The sequence below is a fragment of the Fringilla coelebs genome (genome assembly GCF_963513975.1).
Source record: "Fringilla coelebs genome assembly, chromosome: 6".
Classification (NCBI taxonomy): domain Eukaryota; kingdom Metazoa; phylum Chordata; class Aves; order Passeriformes; family Fringillidae; genus Fringilla; species Fringilla coelebs.
In genome coordinates, this window is record NC_140034.1 from 4849489 (window position 1) to 4872325 (window position 22837).

The 22837-nt window shown below is 44.6% G+C and overlaps 3 protein-coding genes across 8 annotated transcripts in view; 2 read left to right on the forward strand and 1 right to left on the reverse strand.

Moving 5' to 3' along the window:
* The window catches only part of ARID4A (AT-rich interaction domain 4A), a 46903-nt gene extending 43319 nt beyond the window's left edge, over positions 1–3584 (forward strand). Inside the window, exons 22-24 of one of the 2 annotated variants that reach the window (XM_084207444.1) lie at positions 224–439; positions 666–812; positions 1263–3584. In XM_084207444.1, the coding sequence (XP_084063570.1) occupies positions 224–439; positions 666–812; positions 1263–1366 (467 nt within the window). In that variant the 3' untranslated portion in view covers positions 1367–3584. The remainder of the gene's footprint in view (positions 1–223; positions 440–665; positions 813–1262) is intronic. The other variant, XM_084207443.1, reaches the window with a different exon arrangement.
* A 6786-nt stretch (positions 3585–10370) lies between these two features.
* TIMM9 (translocase of inner mitochondrial membrane 9) lies at positions 10371–17253 on the reverse strand. Its single transcript, XM_084207764.1, has 4 exons — positions 17173–17253; positions 13546–13609; positions 13138–13233; positions 10371–10834 (listed from the first exon to the last, which is right to left on the reverse strand). Exons 2-4 carry the CDS (start codon positions 13582–13584, stop codon positions 10700–10702), a joined length of 270 nt encoding a protein of 89 aa, XP_084063890.1. The 5' UTR covers positions 13585–13609; positions 17173–17253; the 3' UTR covers positions 10371–10699.
* A 218-nt stretch (positions 17254–17471) lies between these two features.
* KIAA0586 overlaps positions 17472–22837 on the forward strand; it is a 68611-nt gene continuing 63245 nt past the window's right edge. For all 5 annotated transcript variants that reach the window (XM_084207457.1, XM_084207458.1, XM_084207461.1 and 2 more), the window contains exons 1-7: positions 17472–17897; positions 18909–18985; positions 19548–19617; positions 20704–20770; positions 21040–21217; positions 21613–21846; positions 22422–22590. In XM_084207457.1, coding sequence (XP_084063583.1) covers positions 17630–17897; positions 18909–18985; positions 19548–19617; positions 20704–20770; positions 21040–21217; positions 21613–21846; positions 22422–22590 — 1063 coding nt within the window. In that variant the 5' untranslated portion in view covers positions 17472–17629. The remainder of the gene's footprint in view (positions 17898–18908; positions 18986–19547; positions 19618–20703; positions 20771–21039; positions 21218–21612; positions 21847–22421; positions 22591–22837) is intronic.

Here is a 22837-nt window from a genome sequence, read left to right on the forward strand (position 1 = left end):
TTCTCCTGCATCAATTATGATGATTACACTTGAGTGTTCAGTGCGTGTTGTGTCTGATCAGGTTATCCATGGAATCTGAGATCATTTTTCTTTGGGTGTGTTTTCTGATCTTCTAAGCAAGAAGCAGCAGGGTTTTTTTAATCATTGCTTTCTTTACTCTAACCACAATTTTCAAAATGTCAAGGTGGAGGTTTTAAGTCCAAATTAATTCTTTTTCCTGCAGGACAAAGCAGTGACAGTGAAGATCTCCCTGTCCTGGACAGTTCCAGTAAATGTACTCCTGTCAAACACATCAATGCATCCAAACCCCAGAAGATTTCTCGCTCCCCTGCCAGGGTGATTTCTCCTCACATCAAGGATGGAGAGAAGGACAAGCACAGGGACAAGCACCACCACCAGAATGCTTCACCCAGAGTGTACAAATGGAGCTTCCAGCTCAGTAAGGATTCTGGAAATGACTTATTTACAGGGGAATTTGTGAGAAATTTTGTTTTGAAAGAAAAACATGGAAATTTTGGGATAGTAAATTAGATGTGGGCCTTTTCTGGCATAGTTATGGAAATGTGTTATCTTCCATGCTGTGTCTTAAGAACACATTAAGAACTGCATTCCTTTGTTTATAATCACCTTGACAAAGCTATTTTTTCTTTTCTTTCCACGTGCAGATGAACTGGACAATATGAGCAGCACTGAAAGGATCTCCTTCCTCCAAGAAAAGCTCCAGGAGATACGAAAATACTACATGTCCTTGAAGTCAGAAGTAGCTACCATAGACAGGAGAAGGAAACGATTGAAAAAGAAAGACAGAGAAGGTGAGGTTGAGATTTGCTTTATGATTCCCATGAGGAGTTAATTTGGAAATGTATAACTCACAGCAATTTGAGTTGAATTGATGATATTTTAGAAGAAAGGAATGTGTTGCCATCTGTTTGCATATGTATTTAGAAAGAATATTTGTGGCTTTTTGGAACTTGAACCTGACAGAAATGTTTGCTGACTCCTTTATAACTGTGTAGTAGAAACTTGGACTTTCTAGTGCAAGTATTTCCATTAGAGTCAGCTGAGTTACCTTTTCAATAACTGGGTAAGGGTAATCCTGTGTCTGTGAATACAGCAGGGAAAGCAATTGCAAAACCTTTATATCAGTTTTTTGTGCCTGTGCTGCTCTTTGATGTCTTTTACACAACCCAAGGAGCAAGGAAACCTTCCTTGTGAGCTCTACTGTGATAACCTAATGCTGATCTGTTGTTCTGTCTGTTCAGTGTCCCATACAGGAGCATCCATGTCATCTGCTTCCTCAGACACTGGAATGAGCCCCTCATCATCCTCTCCTCCCCAGAACGTGCTGGCTGTGGAGTGCAGGTGATAAACATTTCTCTGCCTTGCCAGCAGCTCTCTGCCATGGACATAAACCCTGAAATTCAGCCACAGAAAGCACTCAACTGGTTGGACATTGCCAAGTATATCCTGTACACACTTCCACTGCTGGACTGTACCTGTTCCCCCCTCCTACCCTCTTCTTTTGTTTAATTTACTGTTCAGAGAACTTAAGCTCATTGGTAACTGAAGGTTTGTAGGCACAACGTGGCATCCTTGTCATTGTGTTTTGTTTTTGTTTCTTGTTTGTTTCTTTTTGTTTTGTTTTGTTTTTGTTTTTTTTTTTTCCTAACACAGAGGAAGGGCACTTATCAAATTTGCAAAGTTATGTCCAATGAAGCATTCAGGTGTTCTAGGGTGATCTTAAAAAAAAAAAAAAAAAAAAAGCAAGTGCACCAAGCAGACATCAGAGTATTATCCAAAAGAACTGAGCAACTGCTGCACTTTCACCAAGCTGTGGGTAACTCTTGGTGAGTAGTTCCTCTTTGTGGAAGCACTTGCTATACAGAACTGCCAAAGTATGTGTTCAGCAATGTGCCCAGTTTTAAAGCTGTAAATGGGACAAAATAAATTGTGAAAGGAAGTGTAGTTGACTGAAAACTACAGTTGTAATAAGTCTTCCACTTTTTATAGGATTTTTGAGCACACAATTATGCAAATGTTTTAATGTTTATTAATGTTTACAGTGGAATTGTGAATAGGTTTTCAGTGGACTATCTTATCCCTTGACAAAAATATTTTGTCTTTTTTCTATGTAATTTCAGAGTTTTTATTTTGTTACAAAAAGACGAAAAATGAAATATATAACAACAATGAAGTTATTTAACAAGATTTCTAAAGCTGAAATTTTTGTGTAAAATAAGGTATCTTGCAACTTGTTAAATATATTTATTCAGACATTGGATGTTGTATTTTTATGTATTTTTTAAAATATTAATAAAATTGGAAAAAAAAATTCTAGGTTAGTTCACTCTTTGGACAAAACATCCTTATCAGTTCTGGCTCTTCAGGAGGAGTTATCCAGTAGCCAAACCTGTACTTCTAATGGGTCTGTCTACATATCCTCCACCACACAGATCTGCCAGCAGGCATCTGGGTTAAAAGAAAACATGATTTGGAAACTTTGGCAGTCCTAGTACTTAACCTTGTTTGGAGGAACAAAATTTATTGGGTTGCCCTCAAGATGCTTTGTCACAAGTTCTTGTGTTTGCTGTACTGCCGAATAAATTTATATCTCCCAAAGTTGAGATGCACCAATAAAGTAAAAGCAACTGTGTGTGCTCTGCCTGTGGATTGTCCCACGGGCAGATGCAGCTTGTAAATAACTCTTCCAAACCCATGTATTTAAAGCAGTTTGCATATACATTATGTATAAAAAGTGATTTTTTAAACAATTTTTTTATTCATGTTTGTACATTGAAAGGGGGTCTGAGCCCCTTTTTCTGTGTTTAATATGCTGTAGAGTAATAACATAGATGCTCTAGACTGTATATCAGGATATTCTGGTTCCACACAGCAGAAGGTCAGGAGGAAACACTAGTGATGGCGTAGCATTACTAAAATCGATGTTTCTTGAAATTTCATTTTACAGCATTTGTCAACTTGTGATTCCAATTCCTTCCATTTTCGCAGAAAATTAAAGAAAAAGTACTCTTGTAAATGCACTTTTTCTGTCTTTTCTTAAGCAAAGCAGAACTATTTCAATGTAAGACAAATATGGAGCTCACTAGACAGTGCTAATAAAGGCCATGTTTTAAACATAGGCTTTATATTCTATTTTTATTTAAGTGATTGTTCTTGTAAATGTCTGGACTTTACCCTAAATAGGAAACTTAATCTCCATAAATTACTGTAAAGATTTTTTTCAGAGCTAACTTTTACTTGTTAATCTTCTAATAGCTACGAATAAAAAGCAATACTCATTTAAAAGGAAGTAACATGGGTCAAATGTTTAATATTTACAGAAGCAATCTAAAATCCAGGGAAATAAGAGCATTAATGACATCTTGTGCAGATCTCTGATATCTAACCTGTGTGCACACTGTGAGATCTTAAACAGGCACAGAGGATGGAGGAGCTGCTGCCCTGGCCTGGATGTTCTCTCCACGTGTGTTCTCAGCTGGTTGCTGCTCCTGTCTCTTAGGAATGTTTAAAACCCTGCTTGGAAGGCTCCAGGTATGCTCCCATGGATCATGGAAACCCATTCCAGCCCACTGACAGGGAGAACTCCTCCTTGCTTCCTCTCCCACCTCCTTCCCTTGCTGTGCTCACCCCAAAAACAACTGGTGTGACTCTGGCAGAGCACTGAACCTGCAGGAGAAGATGCTCTTTCTGCCAAGGCACTGGCAAAGCCTCCAGCATGTCACTGATTCCCTGGTTTTTATCTTTCTGGGAAGGAGCACATCAGATTATTCAGTAGAAGTTTGCAGTGGTTTCCTGTGTTGTTGAAAAATTTCACAGGGAAAACTAGCTGTAATCATTGAGCTGTCCTGGGTTAAAGGTGAAATCAAGAAGAAACCCTAATAAAATCTAGGCTTTCTAACTCTACAATAATCCCCTTGTTGATATAAATTCCAAAGTGTCTTTCACTGGCTGGACGTTTGTCCTGTTGAAGACAGTAATTACGATTATACAGAATTGGGTTTTTTAAAATAAGAGATTAGATTGTGTTTCTGAGACCAAGCAGAAATAAAGCACCTTCTTGGCAATCTTTGTGCTGCTCTCTTGCCTTCTGATTTACAGGTTTTCCTCAAAATGATACTTGCTTTTGCAAGCTTCTTTAGGAGGTAAAAAAAAAAATAAAATTAGGATATGGGATCCAACACTGTTAAAAAGAGCAAGGCTGTAGGGAGAGTCAGACTCTTCCTTCATTTTCTGCAATTGATACAAAGAACCATCAGATAACTTACCTTTGTATTAGCAAAAATCTGAAAGATGGAAAAACTCAGAATGTTTCTATGCAAGGACATAAGGTAAGATTCATTTCCTTACTTGTTTTAGTTTTCACTTCCATCAAGTGTATCAGCTACATTTGTGCTGGTGAGTTTTTATTTTCTAATGTGAAAGTTCAGAACACCCAGTTATAAATCCCTGCTTGGTTTTGGCTCCTCCATCAGGTTGCTGGTGGCTGGGAAAGTTTCTCCTGTTTAATCAGCCTGAACAGATCAGGCAAGAGAAGCAGAGTTGTCAGAACAATAATAACAAGTCATTATTTTGACAGAGGTTAAACAGATTTTCAGTAGTAATTATCAGTGAATGAAAAGCATAACAAGGGCAAAGAAATGTTTGTCTTCCTGAAGGATGATGTATCTGACCTTCACAGGGAGCAGCAGAAAAGGTGATTAAATCACTGTTTGTGCTTTTGTGCATGCTTCAATCTAATTTTTTACAAGGGGCAGTATTAGAACAGACAGAATTTTTTTTAATGGTTACATATTCTCAATTTTTTTGTAGGGGGAGCCAGGCAGAAATGGCTACCAAAATTACTCATTATGGCTTTGATGTGGAGCTGGGAAGAGAATCTGAATCTAAGGATTGTCAACTCCTGTGCCTTAGTCAGAAAATTCACTGCTGAGGGAGCCTTCTCTCTGCAGACAGGTTTGTCAGCCAGATGGAATATTACATTAAAAAATTGTTACTTTCATAACATGTTCTTTTTTTCCCCATTAAAAATATTCTTGGATAGCTGAGACAGCTAAATGGATTTTCTGGGCAACATTAACTGGAATTCTTTAACAGCAGTAAGTCTAAGAAATGCTGTAGTCTTCTTTTTAAGAAAAGAGCAGGTTTGGTTTGATGGCTTGAAAGAAATCTGACATGAGCCAGATTTACCAGCTGAAATAAAAGATTAATGTGTTCACAAAAGTATGTTGAGCTGTTTACTTCAAAAAAAACTTCAGTGCCCTTTGCAAAAATTATGCACTGAAATCTTGGTTATTTTTCCTTCTCTGGTCTTGGGATTTTATTATTTGCTACAGTGTGAGGCTCTGGAGATGTGGGGGCCATAATAAAACAGTGGAACCAAAGGGGACGTTGCCAGAGGCTGACTCACTGTAATTCCAGGGCTAAGGAAAATGACATTTTGTAATTAGCTCACACCATTAAGCTGTTGCTCTCAGATTTTGAGAAATCTGTCATTCTCCCATATTGCCTCACACTAAATAGGATGGGATTTTTAGAGGTCTCAGTGTTTTAAAATTACTCACCTTTATCAGTTACCACTGAGTAGCTGGGATTTATTTGGGCTCTTTTTTTGCTCTGGAGATCTGTGAGTTCCCCAAATTCCACAAGTATTTATTTATTAGTCCCATCCATTGCTTTGGATGGATACGTAAAATTATTTTTTGTGTTCCAGTGTTTTTAGTTTGATGGTGTGTTTTAATGCCAGTGAGTGGTGCATTTTAGGATTAGCCACAGCCCAGTGACAAATACTCACCATGCTGTCATTTAAAGAAAACTGGAAGGATCAAACTGTTGATTGTGAAAGCAGTTTTTCCAAGAATAGGACTTGTCTGGTGTCTTCTTTGTTTTGAATTATCTTTGCTATTTATGCTATTATTCCTGCTCCTTCCCGTTGCAGAGGAACCCTAAATTCTGGCTCAGAGCAGGTTGGCTCTGCAGCTGTTTACATGGGTTACCACCCCTCTGTGCTGCTGCTTATCCCTCACCAAGAGTGTTCAGACATGAGAAGTGGCTTTGTTTGATGCCACTTGGCCCCAGTGCACCAGCACAGCTCACTCACTGCACTAACCACGGAAGCTTTGCTTCACTTTCCCTCTGTCAGTGTTTGCCAGCCAAGAAAAGCTGCCCTGGAGCTGTGCTACAGCTGTGACAGCCTGCAGAGGGTTGTCACTCTGTGTTTAACCCTGACCCTGAGCCTGCTGCTGGGGGACACTGCCCTGGCTTGCTGCTGTGGGTTTGGTGATGTCTCTCACTTTTCCTGCTGTTCAGAGTAACCCAACAACATTTCCATTCCAGCACTGTTGGTGTCTTCAGCTGTTCCTAAACTCCTCCTCTAATCCCTCATCTGGGTACAGCTTGACCTAATTTACCCTGCTCCTGCCAGCTATGCCAGTTTCATAAGGAGGGGTAAGATGTGGAATTTGTACTAAATACTTTGCTATATTGCACAAGAGTGTGTTTTCTTTCTGCTTTAACAAGGAACTTGTTTATCTGTAACTTAAAACCATCTCTCTTGATGCTCCTTTATTTCCCTTATGAATAAATAAAGCTATTTTAAAAGAAAAAATAAGGAAAGCCCCAACCCTTGATTTCTTCTGCAGGTGCTCTGCTTCCCACCCTGCAGGTGACCCCTGTGTGCCATCCCAGTGGCATGGATGGGGGCAGGTGCTCAGGGCAGTGGCTCCCTCAGCTGGGCAGGACAATCCCTCTCTGATGAGGAAATGTTTTGGCACTGGAACCAGTGGGAGGAAAAATTTTATGTTGGTCTGTGCCGGTATTTGAATGTGATTAACTCAGAATGTGAGAGCAGCCCCACAGAATGCTGTGGGAATAATGATGGAATAATGTCAGCCACAGGCAGTGCAGGAGGGAGCTGATCTCTGTGCCTGTGGTTTGGCTGCTGCTGTTCTTGTTTCCTGCTTTTCCTTTGGAGAGCCCTGAACAATTGATGGGAATGTGATTTCTCTTTGGCTCAGAGGCAGCATCCCCATGCAGGCTAACACCTCTCTGTGCCTCTGAATGATCAGCTGATGTTACATCCAGCCCAGAGCTGGTTTTATACAAAACCTTTCCTGTTGGGCTGTCCCAGTGCCCAGGGATGCCACTGTTCACTGCATCCCGTGCAGTGTCCTGCCTGCCCCAGAGCCTTGCTGGAGATGGGCATGTGCAGGCAAGCAGTGAAATGTGTTGTCTTTTCTTCCAGATCTTCCATAATACATTTTCTTATGTCTCTGGAGAATAAAAACCAGTTTGGATTGGAAAGGACTCTGACAGATCATTTACTTCCAACCCCCCCCAAGGAGTATCTGCTTGTGCCCCAGCAGTCTCTGTGGTCTCTGAGTGCTCCAAGGGTGACCCTGCCCCTCTCCTGGTGCCCCAGCATCCATCCTCCAAGTGCCTTCTGGTGTGACCCAGCCACCTCCCTGTGCCTCTTGGTGCAATATGGCCAATGATTCAATAACAGTTCAATCTGCAGAAAAGCACTAATGTACTTCCCCTGATCTCATTCCAGTTGTTGCTGTAAAATGTTGTAACACATGCATTTTACCTGACACTTATTTTGAAGAACCTGCTGTTCCCTGACACCAAAACACAAAGGAGTGTGAAGTTAAGGTAAAACATAATTTTTCAAACCCTCCAATATGAGGCAGAATTTTAACTTTTTGAGTTCTTTTAATGCTATCTTCTGGAAATTCAATGTGCAGACATGATGCAAGTTCAGCTGTCAGAGGCTTTAATTGCTTTTACAGCTTTTAGAGTTTGGGTCAGACTCATTCAAGGAATTTTGGAGTTGAGCTTAATGGACTTCCTAAGGTTTGAACTGGATTCCTCAAATGCCATGTGCTGACTTCCCGACTAGCTAAGAGAAGATGCTGAACTAAGAGCTGTTGCTAAGCTCCAGCTCCCAGAGTGGGGAATGTCAGAGCACACAGGATTTGTCTCGTTGCTCTGCAGCCACAGCCACACTCAGTGTTTCACCCACACTCCCTGACAGCTCTGCAGTCACTCTTTTTCTTGCTTCCAACGGAGCTCGGCAGTTGAAGCTCTCAGCAGGGGATTACATAAATTGGGGCTTTGCTTTTATCCTGGAGAGAATTCAAGGAGCCTCTATTATAATCTTCCAGCTGATTGATCTGATGGCTGTGCCAGCACTGTGCTGTCCAGGGCACTCTGGAGCAAGGCTCTCATTTGACCCTTGCTGCTGAAAACGTTCTGGTTTCTGTGGGCTGAAGGGGAACTGTGTGTGTTTGCAGCAGGAAGGATCTGTGTTCCCTCACTGCTGCTGCAGTGAGCGTCTCCCCCTAATGAGTGTCTGTTTACCAGCTCAGTTTCCTTGAGCTGCTTTTTGGCAGGCTGCCCTCCTGCTCCCTCCCACCTCCACTTTGGCTCACTTTTTCCACAGCTTTCTCAGTACTCCTCCCTCAGCAGCTTCCCATTTTTCACCCTTTGCTCCTTCCATCAGAGTGGGATCTCTTCCTGCACCTACTGTGCCCCAGCAAGGTGATTCACCTCCTCCTCACACTTCTTAATGGCATTTAAGAAAATGCTGTTGTCTTTCTATTAGGATCCAGAGTAAAATCATTTTTATCCTCTTTTATATTATTTATTTTTATCACCTGGATGCTTTAGTTACATGGATGCATTTTATTTCCAAGCTCAAATATATTTGTATTGTCTGTATGCAACCTGTCACCTGGATGTGAAAGACCACAAGATTTTTGTAGAGAAATAGAGCTTCAACAAAACTGGTTATCCAAGCCTGAAGTGGGTATTTTATTAACTGAGTCCCTCTAAAACTTGCTTAACCTTTTTTAAAGGAAATCTGTCCTAATATTTCAATATTTCCTAGCTCCAAATACAGAAATGAGAGAAAACCATTAATTTTTTAAACCCCCTCACTTCAGCTCTAAGGTGCTTTGTTCAGAAGATGTGAAAATCCTCCACTTCCATCTCTTAAACTCTTCAGGCACTTTTCTGAGCACCTCTTTACACATGAAGATCCAGTGGAAAATCTCAATCATAGATTACTTTCAAAAGAGACTGCTTCAAGGAAAGCCTTCAAATTGAATCAATACATGCCTTTAGTATGGGTGTATTGATTCAATTTAGCTGCAGCATTTGTGGCTTGATTGTAGCAAACAATCTGGACAGTTTTAGCCTGATATTCCTTTGAAAAAACAGGACATTGCAGACCTGCTGCCTTATTTGGGCTGGTTTTTAGCCTTCACTGTTTCAGAGTGAGCTCTCATCCATCTCCACGGTAACGAGGCACAGGCAAAGGAGGAAGGGGCTGTGATACAAGCCCAGGGATGTGGGACTGGAGGCTCTCACTGGCTCCTTCCACCTTTGCAAGCACAGCAGCAGGGTTCCAGGGAGAGCTGCAGCACTGACAGCAGTGGCTGCTGCAGGTGGCAGGGGCACTGTGCTGCTCTCAGGGGCCAGGAATCCACAGCCTGCACAGCTGAGTAATTCATTCAAGCTGCTGCTGGAAATAGAAAGGCAGAGAAGGTAACAACAAAAAACCCTCCTGCTCTTTCTGTTCCTTGCTGTTGCCTCTCTGTCAATAACAGAACCTGGCAGCGGACATGAAATAGCTTTGGTTCACTCCTCATCACCTGCAGTCTCAGAATTGGTGCTCCTGATGTTCAGTTCCCATTGTTCCTGTATTTTATGGGTGAGAACTGAAGCCCAGGGTGCCTGTTCTGTCATTCCACTGCACCAATGCCCTGACTGCAGGATTTCAGCTGTCAGGATCCTTCCAAAGCCCTGCTGTGTTTGCTCACCCAATCCAGCTGCCTTCCAAACCTCTCTCTGGGCTCACCCAGCAGCAGGACAGACCCTGGGCTCTGCAGAGCCTGTATTTCCTGCTGGCATTCACAGGAGAAAGGTGTTTACAAAAAGCCTGGATGTGGCTCTTGCTGCCAGGGTTTAGTTGAGCTGTTGGGGCAGGGGTTGGGTGCAATGATCTTTAAGGTCTCCTCCAACCCAGTGATTCTGTGAGAACTGCAGCAAGCTCGGTGCTTGGAGTGTGTCAGGCCAGGAGGCCGGGCTGGGAGGACCCAGTGGGGCTCCCTGAGGGAAACAAAGGGTGCACAGGAGCTGCCTCAGGCACAAGTGCTGCTAATGCCCCCCTGTCCCCTGTGAGTGACCCAAAGATTACCTGAGCTCCCTCTGGCATCTGTCAGCTCCTCAAGCAGCAGTGAATGAACAGAAGTCTGGAGCAGCTGAGCAAAGAGCCCCCAGCAAACAAAATGCTGCTTTCAGATGTCCCAAAAATGGCTCTTTGGAAAGAACACACACATGTATATGGCTCCAGCTGATTTTATTTGAATTAAATAAAAAAGTGTATTCCCCAAGTTACATTGATTCATCTCAACCAGTCTCAGCAAAAGGCAGGTGAGCCCTCCCACCACCCCTGAAATTCAGACACCAGGCCCTGGAAAATTGTATCTGCATCATTCCCTTGTGGAAACAAACTCCACTGGCAGGCCACCAGGACTGAGCTCCTGTTTAACCCTTCTGCTCCCACTGCCTGAGCAGCACCCACAGCTCTGCTCTGAGCTGCTGGACACACATCCTGACAGTAGGAATCCCCCAGTGTGTTCTTGGCACAACTTAAGTCTGAGCACAGTGCTCTGCTCTAACGAGGTTGGCTGAGCAGTCCTGCCTTGGCTGCCAGAGCCTCGTTCTGCTGGATGTGGTACTCCTGGAATCTCATGGAGATCCTCTGTGTCATCTTCAGATACTTCTGCAGGCAGTTTTCTGAGCAAGTTATCTGCAGCAGGAGGGAAACATGGGGCTTCAGACAGTAAGTCAAACACGTCCCCAACCAGGACCCAAAATATCAGCACAGACAGGGATAAACTGGGTGAGTACATCTCATACTGTCAAGATGAGGGCAGTAGAAAATGTAAAGTTGAGTTTTTCTGGTATGCCTGAAACATTTACTAATATTCACTCTCATATTAAACTCTCCATGGAAAACACCCTGGACCCAGGAGATACCATCCTTTTGTCCCTGGGCTCCTCTTGTGCAATTGAACTACATATTTTGAAATTAATAATAAGCCTATTAAATTAAAAAATTTTGTTTTAATTCTGTTTACAAACACATCCTGGCTTTTACAGCCAAATATGATCTGCTCTTTGCTAACTCAGTTTAACCCTTTTTTACCCTGTTCCCATTGGCTCTATCAGCCTTCTGGTACCTGCCTTGCCACCAGAGTACATCAGTCAGCTGGACTGGGAAATAAATACCAGAGCCTATTCCATCCACAGTATTTTTCAAATTTAAAGTGTAGAGAAAGAGTTGTGAGATTATTTCTGAGCTACAGTCCTACTAATTGGATATTCTGTGCCATGGCTCAAAACCTTGCTCTCACTGCAAAGGTAACAGATTTGGGTAGAAAGGAAAGGCAGGCCCTTTGCCTGGGAATGCAGACATTGCTTTGGTTCTGCTCAGTCCAGAGGGGTGTGAAAAGCAGAAGGGATGAAATGAACTGGACAAAACCCCAGCAAGCTCCACCCACCACCCAGCCCCTGCCCTTCTCTGTCCTCAGCCTGGCACCAGCCACAGCCAAACCTGCTGAGCAGGAGTGGAGTCTCCCTAGGAAGCAACTCCTGGAGCTGCCCCAGGCCTGTGCTGCCAGAGGGAGCGGCGTGTGAGACACGCTGCTGGGGAGTCCAGACTTGCACTGGCACTTGGGTGAGCAAAGAGCTCAGAACTTGGGTTTTTTCAAGTGTAGGATCCCAAAGGGGATCTGTGGAGGTAACTAATCTCGATTATTTAATAAGGAACTACAATTCTCAAGAGAAACATGGGAATTTCCACAGCAGTGTCCATCTAGAGAAGTGTCCTGTTTCCAGAGACAGGTGCTCTGCAGGAAATCCCATCATGGACTATCTGGGCAGGACTTCCCATAGGAAAGTTTTTTCCTAGTTCCACTGTGAACAGATGGCTCCTGTGCTACCAGACGCTCTGCAATCCACAGAAGCAAAAAAAGGCAGGTCACAATCAGAAAATGGTTTGGGTTGGGATAGACCTTAAATATCATCTCATTCCAACCCCCTGCCACAGCAGGGACACCTCCCACTAGTCCAGGTTGCTCCAAGAATATGAGAATATTTTTTGGATCTAAATAATCTTTAATCCAGAATAATTATGACCTGTAATAGAATTTCACTAAAGTAGATGCAGAGAAAATTAGGGAAAGAATCTGTCTTCGGAAGGTAAGAGAGCTCTGTTCAGGGCAGCAGAACCAAAGCTGAAAGGAGACATGAGTTGTACCTGCAGTGAGGAGTCAAACTCCAAGGAAGCAGAAAAGGCTCAAAAACAATTATTAGTTTAAAATTTTAGGCTTTTTTTTTTCCTGCCAGCAGAGTCAAGCAAAGGTTATTAGATTTTTAACCAACAAAATGATTAGGCTCTGAAACAGCCTCTCAACAGGCGAGGAGAAGCAAAACCATGCAACTAATCTTATGGAGAGCTTAATCCTTCTGCAGATGATGGCATGAGGGAGCTCCCTGCAGTGCAGGGAAGTGAACTGAACTGAACACTGCCAGAGCTCTGTTCCCATGACTCACTACAAAGCAGGAACGTGGGCAGGTAAACAAATATTCCAGCAGGATTCCTCAAAGAATGAGATGCAGGCTGTAGGTGGGCAGCTTCCGTGTCCATGGAGTCACCATCCATGAGAAGTTAAGGCACAGGAAGCTCCACTGACAGCTCAGGGAATGAAACACACAGAACTGCAACGAGCAGCCAATATTCAGTGGGGACTGGGCAGATTCTGTGTGTGACAACCACTTCTAGAATGGTTTTGGTGGAAGGAACCCTAAAGAGCATCCAGTTGCACCCCCTGCCATGGGCAGGGACACATTCCACTGTCCCCAGCTGCTCCAAGCCCTGTCCAAGCTGCTCTGGGATGGGACACTCACTTGGAAGCAACATGCCAGACACCCACGCTCCACTGCCTGGCTTTGTATCTTAGTTTAAAGATCAAAACTCTCCAAGTTGCTTCTGAAATTGGAATGCTGCACAGCAATTCTACCAAAGGGCCATTAGAAGTCATCACCTACCTCTTCTGGTTTCACATCCCTGCTAGTGAAATCCTTTATGCAATCCACGAAGCAATTTTCTGTAAGTTTATTGTATGTGCCAAGAAACTCCTTGAACTGTAAATAAAAATTGGACAATGAATATTAAAAAAAAAAATTAATCAGTGTTTATTTTCTTATATACAGTTGCATGGCATAAGAAAATCTGAAGGACAAGTCCCTAGAAAAATTTACTCTCGGTCAGAGGATTTCAGCACTAAAAGCTGCTCATACACAAAACATGCTGTTTGTCAATGGTCACCTGCTGAAACTTTGGTTAACTCAGATAACTCAGAGTTTCTGTCCTTCCCCATGCACTATGTCTTCCACTCCCTATGACAGAGCAGCACAAGACTTTCAAAGCCACCCCTCCCAAATGCAGCATCTCACCTGCTTAATCTGGTCAGCCTCTGATATTTGTCCAGCCATGTTCCACCACCTGTGGCTCAGTCACCTAAAGGTGAGGATAAAAGTCGAGTTCTAAATAAAAAACATAAGTATGAACTGCAACATTTTACATCAGAATGGAATTTTGTGCACCCTTGAAGTGTGTTTAAATGCATCTTTAAAGACTTTTTGGGCATTTCACACAGCTAAAGTGACTTACAGAATACCTTTATTTATTATTACAGGTGCTGTCAAATTTACTGAATAAGCTAGGGCAGGAGCTGGGGAAGAAGCAAAGTCAAAACACTTTTTAGTTTTGGAGTTGAAGTGACTTTAGATGTGATCTGTAAAAAGTAAGGAAGAAAGGCAAATATAAACTGGCAGTCACTGAAGAGATGCAGCACAAAGTGCAGGGCCTGGTTTCTGTGCAGCTGCACCAAACACCTGAACTACAGCAAATGTTGTGGTTATTGCAGTGCATTAAATGCAAAAAAAAACAGAGAACAATGAAAGTGGAATGAAACAGACAAAGAAAAAGGGAAGAAGTTAACAGCCACGGATCCAAGAATTTAAACAGGCATCCTCAAGGAAGACTCACATTCCTAATCCAACACACTGAGCAAGTTAAGGCTTGAAAGTATCCCTGCAGGTTTCCTAGAAGACTGAAGCCTAGTCTCCTTTTCCCTTTATTTCCATGTTATCTAAGACCTCTTATCACAGATGATAATGCAAACTAATATCATGTGTCAGCAAGAACAAGCTCCTTACTTTAATTCAACTCCTGGAAGAAAAATGAGCACTGAAGTGCAATCACTTGGGGAGTAAAAAGTTCTTTTAGTCCTTTAACAAGGGCTACTTACAATTAATCTTCTATTATGCTTTGCCAATTTTTGGGCAAGATAATGTTTTAGAGAACTTCAACTACTGCAGTCTCCCAGCAGGGGGGGAGGGAAGGGCTACACAAGCTGCCTGAACACCAACAAAAAGACAACAACAATTATTTCTACAACAGAAAGAAAATGAAGCAACTAAAAATAGCATCAGGGAGCTCTCACAAGAGTGAATGGTCCCTACAGCCCCTGCCAGCAGCACAGGGATGGTGACATCTGCCTCCTGACACCACACTTCATCCCTGTACAGGCAGCCAGTGCAGAGACTGCAGGCCAAGGGCACAGATGATTCTGGGATGTAAAATGCAAGATCTCCTCATAGGCAGGCAGGTCACACAGGTCATTCTGAAGGAGAACCTGCAGGATATGGTGGTAACAAGGAACCAGGTTTCATTCAGGTGGTCCCAAACCATCACAGACTGGTTTGGGATGGAAGGGACCTTCAAGGTCATCTCATTCCACCCTCCTGCTATGGCAGGGACACCTTCCATTATCCCAGGCTGCTCCAAGCCCCCTTCAGCCTGGCCTGGAGCACTGCCAGGATGGGGTACCCACAGCATCTCTGGGCACCCTGTGCCAGGGCCTCACCACGCTCAGTCAAGGACTTCAGTATCTAACCCTGCCCTGTGGCAGTGCAAAGCCACCACTCCTCGTCCTTATCCAAAGTCCTTCTCCAGCCTCTCTCCTCTACCCTAAACCCCTAATTTGTTTCAGGAGAATGGACATGCACATCACCAGAGTAACCAGTGGGAAGGGATGGCAACTCCACTCTCCTTTCTCAGCCTGTGAGAAAACAAGAGCAGTGACAATTCTCCCAGGGCAGGGTACGTGGATAATTAAACAGAAACTGCAGGGAGCACTTCTGTCCTCTGCCAAAGGCAGGAAGCTCAAAGTTTCACCTGTTGGTGCCATTTTCCCACACTCAGGGTTGCCTCATGATCTGTGTTTATGGCAAACCTGATTCCTGTCCTTCTGCGACTGATCTGGCAAGATTGGAAATGGCAGATTGAAACTGGAGTTTCACAGAGCTTTGACACCTGGGAAAGGCTCTGATTCACATCAGCACCACCTGATCTGAATGCCTGAAGCTCTTGTCCCTGTACAGGCATTTCACACATTCCACAGGGGAATTACACAGCTCTGCTGCACCTTCACTATAAATCAGCCTTACATCTAAAAACTGAACATTACCAGGAATGTGCAAACCTGTTTTTTTCCAAAATCTGCTAAATGTATTCTTTCAAGATTTCCTGTTGATTCTCCCCTTTCCCTCCAACTCTACAAAAAAACTTTTAAAGGGTGATGAAAGAGTCCTCAGCACCTCAGCCAGCCCAGCCCAGAGCTTGCTGCAGAGCTGTTCACACCACTCCTGCAGGCTCTGGTTTAAACCCGTGGGCTAAACACCATTTAAAAATTCAGCACTGCCTCTCTGAGCAAGGATATTGACACTGCAGGATGCAGAGGTCTCTGAATAAACCTCTGCTGCAAGGGAAACACAGTCGGGGTGTGCTGGGTCACCAGAAAGGAGCAAGAATTGGGAAATCTCCCTTCTTGAAAGGCCCTGGGGCTTTTCCAAATATAGAAGTTTCATTAAGAGAAGCACTCTGTAAATAAACAAGCCCTGTGTTTATGATTTTTTCCCCCTCTATTTGAGAAGAGCTGCATTTTTCTGGGAAGAAGAGTGATAAAGAGACACTATAAATCCCTCACACCTGTAATCCCCACTAACCATCTAAATCAGCTGTAGCTACCACCTACTCCATACAGAGAAAGCTTTAAACCTTTGCTTCCAGCTGCACACTGAGAACACCATACATTTGTTTCTGAAAAGGATAAAGAAGAGTAAAAGCATCAAGTCAAAGAAATGTGTCAAAGAATAAAAATCTCGAGTCAAGGAATTGTGTGAAGGTAAACTCCCCACAGTTTGCAGAGAAAGTTCTTTTATCATGGGGGCTTACTAGGCTACAATTGGACTGCCATCAGATTTAAAAGACACCCAAACAAATCGATTTTAAGAGGCCAGGGGCATTTAAGGAAGTGAGAAGGACAGAGTGAGAGGAGAAGGGGCAGTCAGGAGCTGGATAATCAGGTGTAGCTGGTGCTCAGCTTGTTATCATTCACTGCTTCCTGCATTGGGCCTGGACCCTGCTCTGAAGGAGAAGGGATCAGAGGTGGAAATCGAGCACCAAAGGTGTCACCAGAGTCAGCCTGGCCTCAGGCACCAGGAGAGCCTCACAGGCAGCAGCCCTGAAGGAAAATACACATTTCCTCCCCAACACTCTCCTCTTTAAGTGAGATCCCACCTGGCTTTTCACCCCATAAAACCAAAACCTGAGGCCAACAGGTCGAGCTTTTTTTTTTTTGCTCTTTTCCTTCTACTCCACTCTCCAGTTCTCCCTTCCAAGGGCACATTGAGTTCCTCTCCCTCGGGAATCACTCGCTCAGCCAAGCCCCGACCCAACACCGGGCACAGAACGGGGATTTCCCCATTGAGGGCCTTCGGGAGCGCTCCCGGTGTCTCCTGGGCCCTCACGGGGAGGCTCCCGGTATCTCCCAGGTTTTCCCGGGCCACGGGAACGCTCCCGGTTTCTCTCGGTCCCTCCCGAGCCACGGGACGGCTCTCGGCCCCTCATGAACCCTCCCGGCCCCTCATGAACCCTCCCGGCCCCTCAGGGACGCTCCCGGTCCCTCGCGAGCGCGCGCCCGTTCCCTCACGCGCTCCGGGCCCGCGCGCACTCACCGCCCGCGCGCCGGCCCCGCTGATTCGCCACGCGCGCGCGCGCACGAGGAGGGCCCGTCCCGGCCCGGGCCCCGCAGATTCGCCACGGAACCGGGCGAATCGGCCGCGCGCGGAGCCGCCGCCCGATTTACCCTCTCGGGCCGCGCGTTTCCCGCCGGACGCCGTTGAGGGGAGGACCCGCGCGTTTCCCGCCGGACGCCGGTTAAGGGGACGCCGTGGCCATGGCACCGCGCGCTTCCGGTGCCGCCGGCCGGGCCGGGACAGCGGGAACGGGGCCGGGACAGCGGGAACGGGGCCGGGACAGCGGGATCGGGGCTGGGATTAGGGCCGGGATAGCGGGAGCGAGCGGTGCTCTCTGAAGGACGGCAGCCGTGGGAGGGAAGCGGAGCCTCGGGGCTGTTCCCTTCCCGCTGTCCCCGCTCCGTTCCCGTTCCCGGCCCTGCCGTGAGGCGGCCCCATGGAGGCGGAGAGCAGCTCGGGCGGCAGCCGGGACTCGCTGGGCAGCCTGACGGCGGCCGAGGTGCTGGTGCGCTCCACGGCGGCCCGCAGGGAGCAGCCCCCCGGCGGCGGCCGCGGCCGGAAGGCGCCGGTGGCCGTGCAGAAGCTCCGGGCCGGCGGCTCGCCCTGCCCCGCGGACTCGGCTGCGGACGGAGCTCCCCGTGCCAGCCCGGCCTGGGCTCCGGGCGGCACCGGCACCGCCCGCGACTCCCCCGGCGCCGCTGCAGGTGCGTCCGTGAGCGCCGCGTTCAGCGCAGACCTGAGCTGAGAGGCGATTTCAGCCACGGAGCAGTTGTGTGATTAAGGGATCTCTGCATTCTCGCACGGAAGCTGTCAGCAGTGTTTGCTTTCCCGAGCTGTTCTGCAAACGGGATGCGAGTTGTGAGGGCAGGAGGCTCTGGCACAGGTGCCCACAGGAGCTGTGGCTGCCCCTGGATCCCTGGAAGTGTTCCAGGCCAGGCTGGAGAGGGCTTGGAGCAACCTGGGATAGTGGAAGGTGTCCCTCTCCATGGGGGCAGGGATGCTTAATCACTGTTAAACATCTCTGGTTAAAGGATGTGATACCTCAGGTTTTAGCTTTTATGTTTCAGATTCTATTCTGCTTTAGTGTGTGGGTCTGGGCTTCATATGAGGGGATGGTGAGCTCTCTGCACAGAGCAGGGAGACAAAACAATTCCTGCTCTAGCTGGAGACCAAGGACAAATGATCCAAATGTCAGGCCAAAGAGCAGAAACAGCATGGGCTGGAGAGAGAAAAACAAGAAGGATGGGACTTCATAACCTAAAGCTATAACTGGACAACTCCAATTTTAACTCCAATATGCAAATGGAGCAGAACTTATAAAAGTGTGAGACCCTGTGACCTGTAGTCCACTTTTGTGACCATTTTGGTTCATCTTGGGTGTAGCCCTAGCTGGGCTCTTGTGCTGTCCAAGGTGGATCCATTGAGGCCTTTTAATAGATCCCTTCTTTATTCTTTAACTCAGTGTAGTCTTTATTCTAGGTCAGCCTTCACAAGGTATCAGTTGTTTAGTAATGTTCTGTTTTTCAGAGGTTTCCCCATGCTGTAAATTGAATTTCTCATTCAGAATCATAGAATTCATTGATATTTTTAAGCTTTAGCTCAATCTCTGTGCTCATTTGTCTTATGAGGGTCGTGGTGTTTAGGCATTCAGAGATAAGGGTACAGAAAATGCACCACAAGTGATTCTGATCACAGTAAAACTGCTTTTATTCTAGGAGTCCTAAGCACCAAAGCATATCTAGAACGCCTGCTTCCAGTTGAAAATTCCGAGCCCATGTTTTTATCCCAAAAGGTAAGAAAAGCTGCTGCTCCTTTCTGTAATCCTAAGCTGAGAGAACACTGTTTTCCTCAAAAAGCTGTAGCTCCTCTAAAAGCAGCACAAGATTTTGGCTCAGCCTCTGCACCACAACTGTGCAGCTGCTTTTTCTCTTTGAGCTGCTGCTGATGTGGTGTTATTGCTGGTGCTTTTGGAGGGGCTTTATTTAACACTTAATTCTCTGTCTGCTTAATTCTCTGTGTGTGAGCAATCCTGAACTGTCCATGATTAGCAACTTCTCTAAACTTCAGCAGGTAGAGTTTCACTACTGCTTCTTTGGCCATAAATGAGGAGAATAAACTTACTTAGCACTTAGAATATATGGTTTTGATTTGAATTGTGTTTGTGGAGTTTCAGTCTCTAAAATGCCATGTGAGTTCTTGTCAGCAATGTCCAGACCCTTCTGTGGCAGAGGTCTTCAAATGTTTTGTGTTGCTGTGTGCAAATGGTTCCATTTGTGTGCTCAGCAATTCCATCTGCCTCTAAAATTTTGGCTACAGGGGCTTTCATCTCTGCTTTTTCCGCTCTTGTTCTGAAGGATCCTCCTAAAGAAGCCACAGCACAAGATGGTCTTTTGGTGCTGCTGGAAAATAGCAGAGGACCTGAAGGTAAAACACACCAATCACCCTTTTTTTGTAAGGAAACTGATTAATTAAAGGAAAAGGGAGCTTTTAGTTTTGGGTTTTTTTCATTATAAAAACTTCTGAGTGAAAATATTCAAAGGTTGCTTTGATAAAAAAATGATAATTGTAACAAACATTCTTTAATTTTGCAAATTTTATCTAATTCTTGCTGGCATTGCATTTTTTTAAATTGAGTGGGACTTCTGCCAGTGTGCCAGAGTTGAGATTCCTTTTGTAACCAAATATTCATGTCCCTGAATGGACAGTTTGGGAAAGGGGCTAGTTTTGATTAATTTTTCTCTTGTGAATTATTGTACTACAAAGGCATATTTTTCTTCAAGCAGCCTGCACCAAAAAAGTGTATTTCTAATCCTTAGGAATCCTAGAAATCACAATGTCAGTGTCTTTTCCTTTAATTTCTGAATCTGCCAATTTCAGTCAGATTTAGAGATGTGAAGGCTTTTTAAAGAAAATACACTTATGCAGGTTTCTTGGATATCTGGAGCTGTGTAAAGGAGAAAAAATACCAATCATTAAGCTAGTTAAGGCCAAAAATCAGTACTTTTACACTCACAGGCAGCAGCTGCCTGACTTACCAGCATTTGCCTCCTCTGCCCAGCAAACAGTGGCTGAGAGAGAGCCTGCAATGCTTTTAGCATGATTTACACCTATTAAGAAATTTTTTTTGTAATTTCTGATGATGGTAGGGAAATACTGTTTCTGAGGTTTTCTTAATTAAATTGTTTTCAAGTCAGAATTTGCAGTATTTTATCAACTGGGTTGTCTGAGCTCAAGTTACCATTGAGACTTTTCTCACCATTATTGGACTTTATTGATACCAGCATTCAATGCTATAAAAATTGTGTTAAATGAAACCTGCTCTTACTCTTACCATTATTTAAATTTTCTACTTACTGAAAGGAAACAATTTGTTGTTGCAGTAGATGATGTGGTTCCTGCAGGCAACAGATTCTTCACAGCAAAATTAAATGTAATTTACTTTGTCTCTATCTGTGAAATAGATATCTTGTGCTAATTATCTCAACAGAGGATGTTTGTCCTTCCCCACAGATGATGTTTTTATTTCCCAGTATGCTACTGGCCAGAAGGAGGCTCTGAGAGCAGCATTAGTGCAAAAGTGAGTGTGAATTGTTGGTGTTTGAGCTGTTCTGTTTCTGTACAACTACACCACTTCAGTTTTTTGCCAAAATGAATTTACAGTTCTCTGTCAGTGTTCTTTTTCTGTGTATGAAAGTGTTTTCAGTTGTTTTTATTCCCTGGAGTATCTTGTGTCAAAACTTCCAGGAGAAATGTTTATACAGTGATATCAATGCTCTGTGTGGGAAATGTTTGCTTGGAGGAGATATGGAGAAAATGCTGTTTACAGGCACATTTTTATTTTTCTAGAACTCAGGTTGTTCCTGTTCATAAGGAGGTGAAGGTGCAGCTCTTGGGAAGTAGCTCCACAGAAAAAAGGGAAGGTGCTGGGAGTGACACCAGGTCAGCACCCTGGGAAGTTGAGTCTGCAACAACCATTGCAGCAGCCACTGCTGCTGCCATTGCCACCGCAGCTCCACTTCTCAAGGTCAGTGGCAGTGCCAGTTCTTTGTCCTCTTAAAACAGTAAATGTTCCAAACAAGCCTCAGATTGTTAATTGTAGCTCCAGAGAGCCTGAATGTGTCTGCTCACTGCTTTGTGTGTTTGTCATCTCACACTTGCTGACCAATATACCAGAGGCAACTAACTTGGATTCAACTAAACAAGCAGAAGACAGAGAACATTTGGTTTATCTATTTAGAAATCACAATATTGCTAAACCACCAAAAGTTTAAGGCTAAATAGAATTTTGTTTCTTTTGGGATGCAGATCCAGGATTCTGTGAAGGATGTTTTGTTCTTTTGATGCTCACCATCTTCTGCAATAATGGGTTTTTCCCCCCCTTTCCTTTTTTTTTTTTTTTTTTTTAATCGTTTCTTGCAGGTTCAAAATGATTTGGAATCAAAAGTGAACTCAGTTTCAGAACTGCTCCAGAAACTGCAGGAGACAGACAGGCAGCTGCAACGAGCATCTGAACAGCAGAAAAATATGAAGGCTCAACATGAGGAACCCCACTACCAGCAGAGAGTCAATGAGCTTGAAAAGCAAATGAATGCTTTCATGGTGCAAAGGATTCAGCACCTGGAAAAGCTACAGGAGCAACAAATGAATATTCAGGTTAATAATTTCTTCTGTATCTGAGTGTTATAATAATTTGGATTGTTTCTTAGTAGTAGAAAGAAAGAAAGTTCAGTGGAAGGAAGTGAAGGCATTCAACAATGAGAAAGACACTGAGGGGGTGGAACATGTCCAGAGAAGGGCAGTGGAACTGGGGAAGGGTCTGGAGTCTCAGGAATGATTGGAGGGAGCTGGGGAGGCTCAGCTTGGAGAAAAGGAGGCTCAGGAGGGACCTTCTCTGCACAACTCCCTGACAGGAGGGTGGGGCTGGTGCAGGTCGGGCTCTGCTCCCAGGGAAGCAGGGACAGGACAAGGGGAAATGGCCTCAAGCTGCACCAGGGTAGGTTTTGGTTGGGTGTTAGGGAAAATTCTTCACTGAGGGGTGGTCAGACATTGGAATATGCACAGGGCAGTGTGGAGTCACCATCCCTGGAAGTTTTCAGAAATCATGGATGTGGCCCTGGAGGACTTGGTTTAGTGGGAGAAGACTCGGGCTTGGTAATCTGAAAGGTCTTTTCAACCTTAACAATTCTGTGATTCAATGACCAGAAATACTCTGTACTTTTGTCTCCCAGTCCCATCTCATCAGCTCTGCAGTGAACAACCGTGGCCTGCAGCAGGGTCCTGTGCCTGCCCCTGGGCCCCTGGCAGGGCCCTGGGAGAAGCCAGAGCAGAGATCACTCACTAATGAAGCACCTTCATCTCACAGGGGTTTATTCCCTGCCAGTTCTGCACCTGCCCAAGGTGGGGACAAATTCTTACTTTCACTGTTAGTGTTGCATTAATTTTGTGTCCATTAATATTGGATTCTATATCACATCAGTAGTGACTAAATATTTCTTCTGTGTGATTTATTGCCCAATGCTCTTTATAATTTTTGTGACATTCTGAAGATATATTAGAATCTTCCAGTTTGAATTAAAGTGAGACTTTTGATTTACTGAAGTCTGCACCAGGAGGTGCCTGGACTCAAAATAATCTTATTGAGACA